At 39.6% G+C, this 17,321-nt stretch overlaps 1 protein-coding gene across 1 annotated transcript in view; it reads right to left on the bottom strand.

The window, feature by feature from the left end:
* Positions 1 to 14,042, bottom strand: part of VRK2 (VRK serine/threonine kinase 2) — a 46,515-nt gene extending 32,473 nt beyond the window's left edge. The window contains 6 exon segments of the mRNA XM_052783999.1: positions 1,154 to 1,262; positions 1,401 to 1,488; positions 2,305 to 2,374; positions 2,894 to 2,949; positions 13,404 to 13,544; positions 13,839 to 14,042. Of these exon segments, the coding sequence (XP_052639959.1) occupies positions 1,154 to 1,262; positions 1,401 to 1,488; positions 2,305 to 2,374; positions 2,894 to 2,949; positions 13,404 to 13,539 (459 nt within the window). The 5' untranslated portion in view covers positions 13,540 to 13,544; positions 13,839 to 14,042.
* Positions 14,043 to 17,321: the final 3,279 nt, after the last annotated feature.

Here is a 17,321-nt window from a genome sequence, read left to right as displayed (position 1 = left end):
AAAACAAGAATGAAGCTAGTACTTTATAAACACTGGAGGAAATGTTAAGAACAACAAGCTCTTAAAAAGAACATATTCAATCAGCCCTGAAGGTTTATATTTGATCCTGCCAGTTATTATTTGACTTGCATTTCATGTCACCATCCCCCTGCATCCTCATCATCATCCTTCTTCAGCCCCTTGCACATGTTTGCACTTGGCAACTCATACAAAGGACAATCTAATCTTGGCTTTTGGAGAGTACAAAGAATGTTACAAGTTTGTCAATTATGTGCCTACAAAAGCCCTTCACTTTTTTTTAATTATTACTATTATTTAGGTTAGAAGGAAACTTTGGAGGTCTCCATTCTAAACCCCCTGCTTCAAGCAGGACTAATGTAAGTTAGGTCAGGTTGTACGAGAGATTGAATAGTCAAGTTTTAAAAGTCCCCAAGCATGGACATTTCACAGCCTCTAGGAAGCATGTTCCAGTGCTAAGACACTCTTTCTGCAAAAACTTTTCCTTTACACTCAGAGTTCCTCTTCCTGTAACTTAAGACCATTGCCTCCCATTTGCTGTGCACCTCTGTTCAGTAATAGCAGTCTTTCACAACACAAATGATATTACAAAGGAGCATGTATACAACCTTCCGTTAGTATGTGCCAGTCTACAAGCATTTGAAAACAAAACTGTATTTGCAGACTAGCCTAATCCTGGCCTGTACAATCAGTGTGTTCAGCAAACACTGAAAATTTTGCATTCAGGCATGCAATTGTGAACTTTGACAAATATGGATGTCTAATACAATACCCTCCAGACACTGAAAAAAAAAAAAAAAAAAAATCAATACATGTTAAAGCATATGAGAATAGGCTTACACATCTCAGTCTAGACATATATTTTGAAGTGTATGGTTTATGTTTTAACCTATTAAAAAAAAATTCTGTTTAAGCCCACCAACTTCCAGTCTGCAGGGGGTCTCGATTTTCTACTTAATACTCATTTTATTTAAAAAAAAGAAAAAAAAAAAAGAAAAATAAGAAAACACATAGCATTTATGCATGTTTAATTCTAAACTCAAGAGCTACCTAAAGGAACAACACTAGAAAGATAATTTTCTAGCTGAACTCAGCAAGTGTGAGACATAGCAATTTCCTCTCTCTCTATACATACCATTCGTGCCCCAAGTTGCAGAACAGTCTCCTTCTTAAATCTCTTTCCACAATCTTCAAAGATTCTTTGAAGGTCTTCCCCCAGTCTCTCCATGACCATGAATCTATAGCTATCAGGAAATATATAAAAGGGAGGAATCCTTTAAGACAAGACTGCAAGTTTGTGTCAGATTGAAAGGACTTATCTCGATTTTGTTGAAAATGGATCTTCAGTCAATTTGAGGCTTAATTACAATTCATCTTGTTACCTTTTTCCCTTGTACTCAGCCAAGCCTGATCCCCAAAACACTGGAATTCCTAAACATCTTATTTTTTTGAGATTCATCCATTTTCTTACTGTAATAATAAAAAAAGATAACATTGGGTTAAAGGTAGCTAGAGAATTTCAGGTTTGGTGTGGGGTTTTTTTGTTGTTTTTGTTTTAGCTATCAAGCCAAGACTTTAAATGAAACAATGAAACAAATAAGGCTTATTTGGCAGGTTGTGTAGCAAACAATTCAGACCACAACTTCACTCTGAAGTTCTCTACGTTCTGCAAAACAAGTTTTTTGTTCTAGCAAACACTTTGTTCCCTTAGAAGGCAGATAAGCAATTATCAATAGCTGAAGAAATAATTCCTTTAGAAGCTCTACGTTATTCAATACAGAATGCTTCAAGCTATCAAAAGTGCTTATGTCTACCAGCAATCTAAGTCATCTAAAGTCTTTAGGATGGTTCCCATGAATAAATCACATCCATGCTCAAGTGTCTGCAGAATCAAGTGCCTTGATTACTACTAAATCCTGTGATGATTACACACACTCTTAGCTCTGCACATGGAAATAGTTACTAGCAGAAATACGGTCACCAATTAGTCCATGTAGTACCTCTGTTCTAAGGCTGGCCTCTTTCCATTCATCGTTGTGCACTCTGAAGTGCACACATAATAAATTTGGCATGTTTCTGTTCTCCCTTCTGATCAGAAAGGACAAGGATGACATCCAAGTAAAGAAACCTATAGCAATCTAAAATTATTATAGCACCAACTAGGATTAGTTCAGTGTATGTGAAATGAGTTGGCTATCAAGCTCTAAAGCAACAGTTCTTATTAGAAGCAGTTAAACCCAAACTTGTCCTTAAATCTACCTGAACCAGAACTGATATATTACTTACTATGCTCTTGTTTTGCAGCCCTCTGGTAAAATTTCAGTTCAGAAAATAAGGGTCCATTTTCAAGATATTCCTATTGAGAAATAAATAAACTTAGTATCATAAAATGCATTAGAAAGACAACAGTTTCTAAAGAAAAGTGTATGAGAAATTCAAAGGGGATGAAACCCCTTTTTTTCCCTACCTCCCATATACCATGCCATCTGAAATGTAATTTTAATAAGCAGCTGAAAAGTTGTTTGGCAACACATTTTCATAAACAACTCTGATTCTTTCAGGAATTATTTAAGACACTATTTTCAGAAATACTGTAGATCAGGTGTGTCTAAGTTCATAGTCTACTTTTCCTTACTAAACTGTTGAGGGCAGTAATCAAGGAAAGGAAAGAATCAAGTCAAGAAAATACTGTGTGTCACAGAAACACCAAATATATCCCCAAGCAGGGAAAGTATATCAAGATATAAAAAAAACAGGGGAAAAAAACAAAAGCCACAAGCATGCAATACAGACCCAATGTTGAAAATAAGGATAGATAATTAAGAGAAAGAAACGCATACAAGTTAACAATTTAGAAATGAGATCTACATATTACCACTTTAATTACATGCACTGCATCATCTTCTACAGGAACATGAGTCTGAGGGGAAGCTGCAAAATGAGAAAGAGATGGGGATCAAGCTGTATGCAACAAAATGTAATTGCAAACAAAGACCTACCTAACATTGCATTAGGTGACCAAAAAAAACCATGACAAAGATATCCAACATTTTGTTTGAATTCCTGCTTTTAAAGGTCAGAGTTTTGCCAAGTTCAAAGAAAAAGAAAATGAAAACAACACACACACGCACACACAGAAGTTTTAATCAACAAGTACAGAAGCAATTTTAACGCACGTTTTCAGAACTCTCTCCTTCAATGCTAATTAAGGAGTAAGCAGGATGTCCCTATTGCACGTTTGTACCACAATGAGGTATTCCATTATACCAGACTATGTTTAAGTCATTCCAGTCAATTGGATAAGCTCTGTATTTGGTTGCTGTCAATCCACTGTCGTGACAAAGACACCGCTTAAAAGTTGTGACCTACATTATGCCTGTAGACAGGATTGTCTGCTTTCCTCTATTACAAATTAATTTGGCCGTAGAACCTTGATTTCTATTCTGACATTATTTAGACACCGGCCTAAGTTAGGGACAGCACAGCCACCACCTGCCTAAAGGGGAGATGAGGGATTGTGCCTCTTAGTGCAAGTAGAGATTTCAAAACAATAATTGACCACATGTGCCAATTACAGCCCAGGAGACAGAACCTCTCTGCACAGACAATGCAATCCTATTTTCTTCTGACCCTGAGAGAACTATTAGTTCTCTCTGATACTACTGAAGCTACATGCAGCTACACTGGGATTAAAATTTAATGAGACTAAATCATCTTTTAGAATCATCACTGAAAAAAACTAAAAAGAATACAGTTCCTAGGAAATAAGTGTCCCTTTCAAACTTCTTATAATGATCAAATACCAACAACAGTCCAGGTGTGAAGCACTTCAACTATCAGCACACACAAAAATAGACTAGTTTTATCCGCATAATAAAAATCAAGTAAACTTGGACCTAATCAAACCATCCAAGCTTACATTTTTTGATGGTATAAAAATTGAGGGCATAAAAATATTTTTACAATGAACAGACTCCTTCAGCTGCCATCTTCCTTCAATTCTATTCAGCACCTGGGTTGAATCTGGCAGCATACACACCCCAAACACCTGCGGGGTCCCCACTGCCTTCTGCTTGACATTTCCCCATGTGAATGCTTCTGTGCTAATAACACATTAAGATAAAATGAACATATCCTAAAACAGTAGCTCTGTAAGGTGCGAACTATCCGTAGACTCAAACGGGTAGCAGTCACATTCAGAATACAATTTAAAACTATCACACAACCAGGAAGGAAATTTTGGTAAACTGTGTTCTTACCATATTATTGTACAGAACTGGGAATTAAGGCACAGGTGCTTGAAGTCTTTATCTTTCTCTGCAACACGTACACTATGAGTTAATAGCTGCAGACATTAGTTTAAAGGAACACATCCCATGTGTTTTCATTGTATTCAACAGCATCACATTACCCAAACAGAATTAGATGTGCTCCCTTACTGACACAGATCAGAAAAGAACCTGTGTATAAGGAAATGTATTTTAATACCAAGTTACTTAACAGAGGTTTGATAGGTATAGAGAAGTATCAAATTTAAATGTATTTGAAAGAGTCTGATCTAACTTCCCTGTAGACATCTTGACATTTTATAAAGAGAGGCCTCATTCATGGTAATCTGGAACAGACAGTAACAGCTGTTAGGGTAATGAAGAAGAGCAATTAACGGGAGGTAGCCCAGCAAAAGGGCCTAACCCCCATGGTTCTTACACTATGCCAGTGTGGATGCTTTTTGGAGTCACACTCAAAGAACATCCTGAAGAAAAATAAAACCAAAACTAACTGGCAATCATTAGAATGTGAAAAGGGAGAAGAGTCAGACAAAGCTTAACAACATACAGGAACAGAAGCTCCACAAAATGAGTAATGTGACATTCAAATCCACAAAAGGAGAAATGGTATTATTGTTTTTACTGCACATACATGAAACAAGGCATAACATTCACAGTTAATAACATTCTGAACTTCTTACATAGATAATGCTTAGACAATTAATCTCATACATACAGATAAGCAGAAGTTGCATGCATACCTTTTGTTACATCATTTTAATTAACCATTCATATATCAGGCAACAATACTTTAGCCGCAACTCAGAAATAAGACAGGCTATTTTTTTTCCATAAACATACATAAATGGTTTTTAAAAAATTGTCTCATTACTATGTATAGTTACTTAACAGAGTGGAAAGGCTCCCAAGGTTTAACAAACAGTCTGATTACATACCTCATAGACCACCACCACATACTCTCCTGTGAGTTTAGCTCATAGTTAATTACTGTATACTCGTAATTAGCCATGTGCTAGCCTCGTTCTGTGTGGTAGCACATGGCTATTTATAATATTACAATCAGTTAAATGCTAGACTGCAGGACAGTAAGCAGAGACCCTGCAGGAGAGCAATGCTGATAGGCAGGAGGTCTCTGATGGCATATAAGTACACACATACAGTACCAGGAGCACTATACGGCGAGATTACGTTTGCAAAGGATATCTTGAAATAGCATAACAAGTGTGAGTGTTCCCAGTTTACAGTTTATGTTGCTTTTACCAACTAGAGATGCACAATCTCCCTGCATTTTGGGGGAGGGGTGCTGATGTATGCATATAATCAAAACCATTGTCTGCATAGTTGTTAACTGGGAACACTGGCGCAAGATGAAGCTGCGTAGGGGGCTGTGGCTGTTTCCATCTCATGCCAAGATGAGTCTCACAAAACATTTGCAAAGGGCAAAGGACACAGCTCTGTTTCCCCTTCCTCCCCTTCATCCCACAATCGTAGCTACCATGCCAGTGAAAAGCATACGAATTTAAAATGCACTCTGAAATAAATCAGTGCAGGAAGATTCGCATTCTTTGCCATAATTTCCAACTGTTGTGCCTACACAACACAGCAAATAACTTACCTCAAATTAACCCATGTCCAGAATTCCCTAGCTTCACCCAGGCACAGCAGTTATGGTCTTATCATCCACTTTAATTGTGAATTTCATCCGTTTTGTTGCTGAGTGCCACAACCTTAATTAATGTAGCTTTCTAAATGTTAATAAGACATGGTAACAAAAGGGTGTTTCTGGATGAACTGCAATTTCCTACAACCACACAGCACAATTGCATGCAGTCTGACAAAGAAACGTGCCAATTCTATTTGCCAGTTCAAACGTGCTTGTTGTAGTTTTAGCAGTTAATATGTGGCAGTCACATTTGGAATATGGTGAAATATTTTCAATGGCTCTCACAGAACCAGTTTTGTTGACAAAGTTTGCACAGTGGAAAAGAAAACAGCATTGATGTGGCAGTTTGGAAAAACATCCCTGCTCCTGTCCACAGCTGGTGTCTTTGCCACTGCTGGATATTTTGAGAATATATTTGTTTGGGAAACATGAATAAAATTATTTTCAGAAGTTCTTGGGTTGCTAGTATTTTATTTTTGCTTTGCTTCATTGGTTAACTAATCCTGAAGAGTGATATTGTCAGCTTAGTTTTTTGCAGAAATAAAAACTAACCTCAAAAATACCACACTTCTAAGTTACAGCCTACCTATAAAAAAAGCTGGAAAAATTCTGACCCTGTTTAAGTCAAGCCAAGAGCTGTTAAATTCAATGGCTAACAAACAGGGGGGGAAGTGTCGCTCAGAGCATCTAACAATAAAAAACGATCCAAGGTGCATGAATATAGTTACTAAAAACAAAATGTAAACAAATAAATAAAAAGTAGCTTCTGCTATTTAACACACAACTTCAAATACTTCCTACATATGGAGGGTACTAAGGCAAATATTTAAAGGTGAACAAAGCACATTGCATTCCCCCCACACCTTTGCAATATCCAGTATTTCCCAAGAACTGAAACATTCGGTGCTTGAAGTCTGTTTTTAACATAGCCTAAGGAAGACCTGCTTCTCTGCTCATGTTGTTATTTAAAGATACATCATCATTTCCTGGACAGACTCTTTTCTGAGCAGTGTTTATGAATAGGGTTTTTTCTAGATTCTTCTAGGTAGCTTTTTGAATGTAGAGTTTTATTATACAGATTACAGATACATAGCCCTCTGTACCATGATTGTGAAACCATCTTCTACAAGACCCAACTAAACTGATTTTGGTAGAAAATTGTGTTCAACTGCTAAACTGTTTTGCGGGTAACTGCAAACACCTCCAAGTTAAGAGCATTCAGTACTGGTAGGAAATTTCACTACTACTACTTACTCATCTTTCTATGAAACCTTAATCTTGATTCACTAGAGCCAAAGTTTTGTATTCCACAGCAATGGAAGCCACTGTTTGACTTTCAAAGTTAATTACTCTAAGCTAAAATAGGTATGACATCCTTTAACCCCAGGCAGAAAAGCTATGCATGGTCTGCTCTTACAGCACTCTCAGATGGGAGTCCAGGCCTCTAATATTTAAAACTTGATGCACAAACTCTTTTCTGGCAAGATTCTGCTCCAGCCCATCTGCTAGTCTGACATGGTGCTCACTCAGAATATACTATGCCAGTTTCAGTAGGGTCCAGGTGCCAAAGACAGCTGAAGGGAGTGCCCTCCATAAAGCAACAGGTGCCCTATCTCTCATCCAAAGCTCTTCCTGTTACCATATAACACTGCTCAGAAACACATCCCCCACTCAAGGCAAAAAACCCCCCAACAAACAACCTACCCAACAACAACAAAAAATCAAACCTGCTCTCTTGACTTTCTAGTTTTAGTTTGCATGCCAAGGTCTCAGTCCCTGACCAGAACTCTCACAAGGTGGACTAATGAAGAGCACAACAGCAGCTCCCAAATGACAGGTCCACACATATAGGGGAAAAAAAACCCCACCCAATACATTATGTGGCAGAACACTAAAGTGTAATAGTAATGATCTCTGCAGACTTTGTAGCATAACAGGCTTTAGACTATTAGGTAAAAATGACTTATGCTTTCAAAGTTAAGACTTCTAGCCTACGGAGGACCAAAAAAAGAAGAAAGAAGGAAGATTCAAGAGGAAGCAGCCATCAGCAAGAACAAATTGAGGTGAAGAGTATTTCCTCTTTAATAGATGGTGCAGGCCAATGCTGTACCACGTGTCAGTCCTAAGTAACTCCCGAGTAGCAAAATCAGGCTAAATTGATGATTTAGTTTGCCTACAGACAGGGTGAAAAATTAGGTAATCTGCTTGCTATACCTATATCTATACAGTCTAATATTAGTGACTAGATAAAAAGACTCTTTCCTGAAGTGGTGCTTGTCTGCCAACAAATTTATTTTCACACGAAGATTCACACCTGCAGGTACAATAAGACCTTTACTGAAATGCATTTTAACATCTGAAGGTTAAGAAAAATCCATCCCTAACCAGACAGTTACCTAGTAGCACTATTAATTACAAGGTTTTGCTATTAATATTCTTCTTTCTATTGAGTTTATAAAAATTATGCTGAATGTATACCTTTCGGTATCATTTTTACTGCATTTTTAATTCATTTGCTGCACTATAGTAAATATTTTCAGTGAAGTTAATTTAAGCAACTGCTGAAGTACTTCATTTCTCTAGAACCAATTGCTAAAGCTGGCTTCCTAACGCAAACCAAGGAATGAACGTTATGACAATGACAGAACGTGCTTCCATCAACGCTTCTCTTCCCTGACTCATGTACACCCCTGCTCACAGCTATACAAATTATCCATGGAAATTACTCTTTCTGAAATAGAGACAACCTTTCTTTCACACCTCAGCCTGATTCCCAGAACACCAGGCCTCAGAATATCAATGGCAGAGTGTACTATAGCCCAAGCTTAAAAGTAGAAAAGGCCACAACCACACCTCTTCCCTACCTACACCAGCAGCAGATCTCCCTGTGCTGCTGGTATTAAAAGACAATACTCACCCATTTAATCGCTGTTTACTGTTGAAGCAGATATTCTTTGCCTCTTCTTGGAAAATGAGGGAGAAAAAAAAAGAAAAAAGAAAAGGATAGTGCGCTGGCTATATTGGTGACAGATCTCCAAATAGGGCAGAATTATCACCAGTTATAGCTTTATCAGTATGTACTTTCCTGAGCTTCCCATATTGTAACAACACACGCAAAAATAGCAGTCAAACCGCAACACACAAACACCTGCTGCAAAGCCAGGTTTCAAATGGTTTCAAAACTCTTAAGTTTTCACCTATCACTTACAAAGTTTCATTACAATATACACACATAATACAATTAAAACACATTTACAATGTAGTAAGTTCTATTGTAAAAGACGCTAACAAACATGTGCATATATAAATATATATATAAAAAAATAAATATTTTGCAGAACCATCAGTTTCCACGAGAAAGAAGCCTTCAAGCAGATAGTGCTGTGTACAGCAGATTTCACTGTGACAGTGGAATTTTAACAAAACATTGTGTGACCTTTCTGCATTTAAATTTTCAGTCCAAATTGTGCATTAATAGAGTGCTTGCAGCAAGACTAGAGAATGATTTATATAAAGACTGGTGTTAATTACTGACTGTGATCAGGAAGATAAATGAGAGAATGTAAGGCTCTCGGTAGCACCCTCCTCAACTCTTGCTTAATTTTCCAATGTACTGCCGCTGTTCTCCACAAGGCTACAAACTAGCTGTGAGATCACCAATGTCATTCTTCCCCAGTTGCTCTCCATTCTGCTCCCCCTTATCAAAGCGTAGCAGTTCTGAGATGCCTGACAGCAAATCAGCCCCATTTACAAAAATAAAATAAAATAAAACTTCTAACATACAACACTGTAATTAATTCCAGCTTATGATCCACATTGCTTTTGCTACAACAAAAGCAATGCTTGAGAGAACATCTCTAGATGGCTTCTATTGCTTCTGGCAGCAGAGGAAGCTCTCCTCTTCAGAAGCATTGGGAGGAATCAGTATTTGTAAGCCTTCTGCTACTGGATTTGCTCTGGTTGAGATAAAAATGCAAAGGGAATCCAAGGGAAGGAACAAGTCAACAAAGAAACAGATAACATGGCACAGACAGGAAAGAGAAAGAATAATTACGAAACCAGGGAAAACATTTGTGAGGCAGGACAGAACTTACAGATAGCGATAACTTTCATGTACATAACTAGAAGTTTAGAAGCCCTGCACCTGAAGAGACTATCTGCATCCTAGGGCTCAGGATCAGTAAACGGTTTTCAACAGCTTTGATCTGGTGAACAGAACCTTCCACAGAATGCATCCCTTGTAAATATATTTTGCAGAGATACTGTAAAATTTCTCAAGAACATTGTTGCAGATTAATGGAGTATGGAGTACCCTTAATGGGAAATTAAGCTATAACAATGGACATCAAAATCTTTACACTGCTACTGTAAAAATACTTATTAAAAGATACAGCCAGCAGAGTTAACCTTTACTTTTACAAAAGGGCTGTGCTGTTCATATCTGGCAGGCAGTCGAATCTGTCTCTTCTCTCCTATCTTGCCCACCTCTCTACAGCTCTTTCTGGGTTAGCTTCTCACTGAAAGTTTAGTGGTCCTCTCACATCTTGTTGTATATGCACTAAAAACTAGTCTGAACACCACAGAAAAAGAAGGTGCCTCTCAGCACCAAGCATCCATATCGTACCCTCAAAGGTTCATCATCTACTTCACTCCCCTTGAGTCTCAAAGACAGCTGAACTCTTTAGTAGGATCAAGCCCAAAAAAAGCTACTGAATGGTATACTTTACATAATATCTCTGATAAGTATTTATAAAGAGGTGGACTAAACAAGAAAGCTACAGTCAGTGTCAATACTTGGGAATAAATCTTGCCCATTCCCTCTTTTAATTGTAGGATGAGCTACAAGGAGAACTAAGTCTTCAGTTCAGTGCTACATGTAACATTCACTACCCCTTCTGAAAGAAGAGCTTAAATGAACACAAATACCATTATAGAAGTGGCAGCTATATTTCTTCAGCCATGCTGTCACTTACGAAGAAACACAGAGTAGTAATACCAAGGGTCCCAGATTGTATTCTCATTCTCAACTAATTGACTGACTGCTTTCCACCTTGGTTCAGTGGGACCCAAACTGCAACAAACACCACAATATATGAAATCACTTCAGTGGTCTGTGTGCTCAGGCAGAAAACTAATCAAATCTGCATGAAACTGACTGAATCCCACATGCTGTACCACCCACAAGGTCCAGTGTGATTTGACTGCAACAGCAAATGACAGCACTATATTCTGAGTGATTCAGGAATACAACATTTTTTGTCTTACACATTCAAAACAGTTCCTTCAGACAGCCTCCAACCATGCACTTGGTGAAGAAATTCAGTGCAGCAGACCACACCACATCTAGCCCAAACTAAAACAAACCCTCAACTTAAATAAATGGTAGATGTACCCACCAACTGCTGCCATTTACTCATTCACTTCTGTTACCTGAACTACTTGCAAATATATACACTGCCTTAGTTTTCTCCAGGTTTTTCAGTGACCATGTTTACTCTGCAGAAAAGCAAAAGCAGTGGCATTTAGGTTGTTACTAAAATCTTTTTGCTTCATTTACACAGGCATTCAGTGGAACAAAGTGCCAGCTTACACCTTTTTCCCCCCCCCTAGAAAGTTTTTCCACTCAAACCTGAAGCCTAGATGCAACTTAAGTCCAGATGCACAAGTAAAATTGTCCACCCTCCTGCAGTTTACAGCCACACATTAATAGCTGGAAGAACAGTACAACTGGGCAACCATTTTAGAGAAGCAACATCTGACTACATATGGGACTATCACACCATGAAATAAAATATGAGTCTTCAGTTGCCATTCAGTTCTTTGTGATTAACCATAATGGACATAAGGAGGAAAAAAAGAGGGAGAGGAAGAACACTTCAGTGCAATATAAAATGTTCCTGAACAGCTGAAAGCAGACAAGCACCATGAGATAGCCAGACAGATGTAACAAAGATCACAGTAAATCTGTCACCAAGAGGCCAGTGGCATGCAAGTGCTACACTTACGTCTCCAAATATGAAAAAAGCAAACATGCTAACCCTTCTATAGAAAATGTGCCCTTTTTCTCTCTACAGTAGGTCCCTGATGCTACAGTTTGACACTGATGGACAACTCCTTCACCTCCATGAAACCACATTGAATCTAGCACAGCTCTGCATATTTGAAAGGAGTTACTAAAGACAAAAAAATTGAGAAGGCATGTAACGCCTGTTCTAATGAAAACTTGTCTCGTTATTAAAATCTGGAAATCGCACTAAGTGGAAAGCTCATGCTGCTTAACAGCGTATTAACAGATTATTTTCCAACAAATCACTCAATGTGAAGGAAATATCATTAAGAGATCAACTGAAAAAAACCAACAGTAGGTAACAATCAAAACTGTATGTTCCATGGCAGAAACACACAACAAGGAAAAGCTTAAAAAAAAAAAAAAAGGTATAGCTGATTTATGCATAAAAGGAAGTCGATTTATGTATAGGAGTGACTTGCTTATCAAGTTTTAAACATTAATACTCCAAACAGAGAGTTAACATACCTCCAACTTAAAAAGATCATGTTTGGTTCCAGGAATGATGTACTAAACTGCTTCTAGAGAATTCTTTACTGCTGCCTTAATACAAGTTCAATTTAGTCCCTAGCAGCCACTGTTGGCTAGTTCGCATGTATTTGTTTGCCATGAAAAAAAAAAACCAAAACCCAAACTCATAACACTGCTTTGAAAGCAGGATTTGCTCTTTCATAGAGACCAGCAATAGTTACATACATTATATCCTCTTCAGTGACCCAGCATGCTTTACAAACTGCCTTTGAGAACCATTCATTCCTCATAAAACACTGGCTGAGTGAAACACAGCAGCTTCTTCTGAAGAAAATACAAAAAAGTATCTAGGCTAGAGCAAATAAAGAACAGCATTTCCACCTCTGGCGAAAGGTTTTAATTCGGAGGCAACACCCAGCTAACTATTGTTACTGTTATGTTTCTTGGATGAAAACTGATTCAGTCTTGGCCAGAAGGTAACATTTCCAATAACCAGAAACCCAGAGAGCGCTCCAGAGCATAAGACTGGCATAAGTCCAAAGCGGCAGCTAACAAAAGCATCACCATTACTTTGAAGAGCATCGCCTGGCAGTGCTCTTCGGTAGTTTTTGACAGCAGCAGAAACTTGCCTACCCCACCCAAGCGCCATAGAAAAGTGCACTAGGAACCACTGAACTGGGCTAGACAGCCCACGGATAACATGCTGCACCATCAGCGACACTTCTGAACAAGGACACCTAACAGGGCACTACAAATGTCAGAAAACCACACTTCAACACAGATGACCACCAGCACGTAAACAACAGTAACTTTTTGAACCCATTCTGTCTTATTCATGTCAGAAAGTTACAAAGAAATTTAGAAGTCACCCTTCTAATCACCACGCGTATTTTACCTAAATAGATCAAGCCAAATCCTCCATGGCCGATCTGACTGCCCAGCCTCCAGACTTTTCCTTCGGTGTCTTTCAGGATCATGTCTCTTGGCAGAGGAACCGGCAGCTTGCCTCTGCCTCGATCCTTAGGCGGCATCACACCTTAAGGGAGCGGAAAATTAAAGGAGAAGTTGAGGTTTTTTACAAGAAACAATATCCCTCAATGTCCCTTTGCTAACAGGCACCGAGCAGGGGCCCAGCTCTCCGCGGCTGCCCTCGGCGATCCCCCTCAGGGCGGCGCCGGGCGGTTCTTACCCGCCTCAGGGCCAAAGGGCCTTTCAGCTGAGCGGCAGGCCGAGGCGGCTGACTCGCAGCGGCCTCCCCTCCAACGGCCGACGGGACGGGGGTAGTAAGCGGCACGCGCTCGGCCCCACCGCCCGCTCGCCCCACACCCACCTCCGCCAGCTACGAACTTCCTAGCTGGGAACTTCCCGCAAGCCGGGCCCAAGCGGCGAGGACCCGCCCGCAGCAGGAGGAGGAGGAGAAGGAGGACGGCCGCCGTCGTCCCGCGGCAAACACCGGGGCGGGGAACTGGGAAGGGCCGGACCGCCTTCGGCCGGGACGCGGGCTCTGCCCGCCCTGCCTCGCCGGCGGCGGGGCGGGACTCCCTCAGCCGCCCCGCTCCCCTCAGCGAGGCGGAGCCCGACGCGGGGGTGGTGGGGGAGGTGTCGCGCGCCTGCCTGAGGCGCCCGCGGTTTGTTGCTTCCCCTCAGGCTGTCGGCCGCTCGCGCAGCGCTCCCCCCTGAGGCGCCGGCACTTCGCTTCAGGGGGAAACGGAGACGTTGGAGGAGCCCCAGCCGGTTCGGCTTTGCCTCTTTTTGAGCCGCACTTCGCAAGTGAGCAATTTACTTTTTTTTTTTCTTAAAGTGCTTTGGTGCATATAGAAGTAGTTGATGAGACTGTACCCCGAGGTTTAAAAAAAATATTAATAATAAAGAAAAAGATCTTAACTCACAGGGGTTTCAGGGTGCAGCACAGACTTCAGGAGCTGTCATGAAGCCACAGAGCTGTCATAGTGCCACTCCTTAGTCAGGCTGCTTCATTTTTACCTCGGGATCTTCCAGGTGTAGGTCAAGGATCACTTCTACACACAGAAACTTGCCCCAAACCAGCATGCAACACCTCCTGCGTTCATCCCCGTGTGAGATGACAGAGCCTCACACTGCCTCAAGTGTTGGTAGCCACCAGCAGCCCCATAGCACAGTGGGAAGAGGCAATGGCCACCTCACAGGCTAGTCAGCCGTTGCTCCAGGCAGGTACAGAGAACAGATGCAGCTGACCCAGGGGTGGATCACCCCATCACCACCACTAGGCTGCAAGTTGGGAATAAAGGACATGAGTGCTTTTTTTATTCCCCAGGCTCACAGGGCATGCCTCTAATCACAAACAACCACCTTGTGCTATCTTTGCTTTATTAATAGGGTCCACCCATCCTGCCAGCACGCCACACCTAGTTAGAGCTCACTGGGGACCACCATGTCTTCCAAGCAATGACTACCAGTCCTTTTACCAAAAAAAAAATAGGTTCAAGAATAATCAAAATCCAGAACATCTTCAGCAACCACATAATTTGCAAGTGAACTTAAAAGTAGTAACACAGATTATGACTACAAAGTATATATTGCCATCAGTACAGTAGGCCTTAACACAACAAACCTTTCTGCTTCATCAGTCTGGCAGGCTTTGTGGTTTTACCATTACTGAAAGGAGCAGCTAAGGAATTACCAGTAGAAAGGTCAACCATAAAGCAAACAAATTCAAGATTGCCATAAAGCATGTCACAGGGTTTCTCCCCTTTGCAAAAGTCAAAACAGACTGTAGGAGGGTGGGGTTGGGGTTATTTTGTTTGTTGGGGTTTTTTTGTTCAAAAAAACCAAACGAAACCACAGATGCCCCATGCTGCAAAGAAACCATTACCACTCATTGGAGAGAGCTAGCACCTTTATTCAGAGACCATTTGGGCAAAGCTCTCGGGATATCTGTCACTTGGTATGACAGCCACTGTTCTGCCATGGGTGAAGGATCTTTTCAGAAGAAAATTGTCTCCAAATAGTTGCCTAGGAAAACGAGAACAAGCATCTTTTTAAGGAGAAAGCGTTTTTGCTGAACTGTTGTGAAGAGGTATTCACATGAATAAACTGAAATGAAAGCATGTATTAGAGGGTTTACTGCTTCTGAGCTATCTTTCCCTGCCCACAAAAGTACAACAACATCAGGACAAGAAAGTGAAACAAATCAGGTGTGGTTTGCATCTGTCTTCTACACATTCAGGAGATACCAGTGATAGCATTAGATTGCTAGCAGATGCCTACATTGTTACATAGTTTAAGGCTTTTTTTTTTTTTTTTTTAGAACCAGGAAAAACCCCATAAATTGGAAGACTCAAAATTGTAGAAATTGTGTGGAGGAAAAAACAGATTAAGTATAAATAGAACGATCCTACAGAAACAGAACTGATTAGATATTTTTATTTTATTTAAGTACAGAAGAACTGGAATTGATTTCCCTTTTGTTCCCACAAAACCATAGAGAATACTCTAACATCAGGAAGTTAGTGGAATATATTGATTTAATGAAAGGTTGGGGTTCAATGCAAAACTTTACAGTTCAGAAATATAAGTTGTTTTGAGCTTATTTAGTGCTTTTTATTCATGAGTAAGGATAAGATCACAGAAAGAAAACAAGTTCCTACAGTTCTGAGGAATAATGAAGTCATCAGAAAAGGCTATTTTGAAAATAGTCATTGTAAGCTAACAGCAAAACTAAAAGTAGAACTAGAAACATAAAGGTCTATTTCATTGTTAACGAATACAGTAGCATATGCAATCTGTTACTGTTTTTGAAAACTTCAGTCAGGTTGTATAACAGCTGTTTGACTTGTACAACAAAGATACCTACATAGGTAGTCGAAGTTTAAGGTCTTCATTTTTTAAATGAAAGTTTTCTTGTGCTACTAAAAGAAAAGAAATTTCAAGTTTACAGCTTCAACTCCATCCAAAATGGAGGAGCATCTGAAGTCTTAGCCATCTTTAATATCATGCAGCTCTTTCATAACTTGCACAGTTTAACATTATCATGTAGTATAAAAAGGGTTAAGATATATACCCTACAAGTCACAGAAAATATTTATGGGTTTGGTTGGTTGTTTTTTTTTTTTTTTTTGAGAGAGGACAAAGTACAAACTTTTAAAGCTTTTATCATTTATTATAACAGTTAAAAAGCCCTCAAAGACAAACACATAGGAATGTAATAGGGACTAATAATATCACTCAGACAAAAAGAAGAAAATTTACTAAAAAGAGAAGTTTCCTGCACATACCAGGCTACTCCTGAAGAATGAGTTTGTCACTTAAATCCAGATCTTTATTAATAAACCACCATAACTAGTAGGCCCACAGAAATAATATATGCAAATGTCACTAATATTTTTTTATACAATTCTGTTCTAAACAATGCAAAATAAAAACTTAACACACAAGTCTTTTTAAAAATCAACAAAAATCAAAGACCTTACATGAGGAAAAACTCTAATCAGATTAAAACTTAATACTAGGGCCTTTTGCCCTATAAATAGCACATCCCTGTGTTTTGTGGGCAGGACTAAGGAAACCTCTTTTCCTGACGGGCTGAACTGGAAATGGGGCTTTTTTTTCCCCCCTGCTTATCATCAGCCAACTAGCAACCCTCCCAAGAAACATGAGCTTTATTTAGTCAGGTTAAAGCCTCCATTGCCTCTTCACAGTTGCTTCAAATCAGCAGTTTGGGGTTGTGATGTAAAGGGGATGAATGGCCAAAATAATTATAGATATGAGGATGGGTTTTAGTTTGTTCTATGGTGGTTTTTTTTCAGGAAAGCCTAATTATGATGGAAGCAATTTC

The sequence above is a fragment of the Harpia harpyja genome, chromosome 4 (genome assembly GCF_026419915.1).
Source record: "Harpia harpyja isolate bHarHar1 chromosome 4, bHarHar1 primary haplotype, whole genome shotgun sequence".
Lineage (NCBI taxonomy): Eukaryota > Metazoa > Chordata > Aves > Accipitriformes > Accipitridae > Harpia > Harpia harpyja.
The sequence above is the reverse complement of the archived record's forward strand: the minus strand, read 5'-3'. Positions and strand labels throughout refer to the sequence as shown.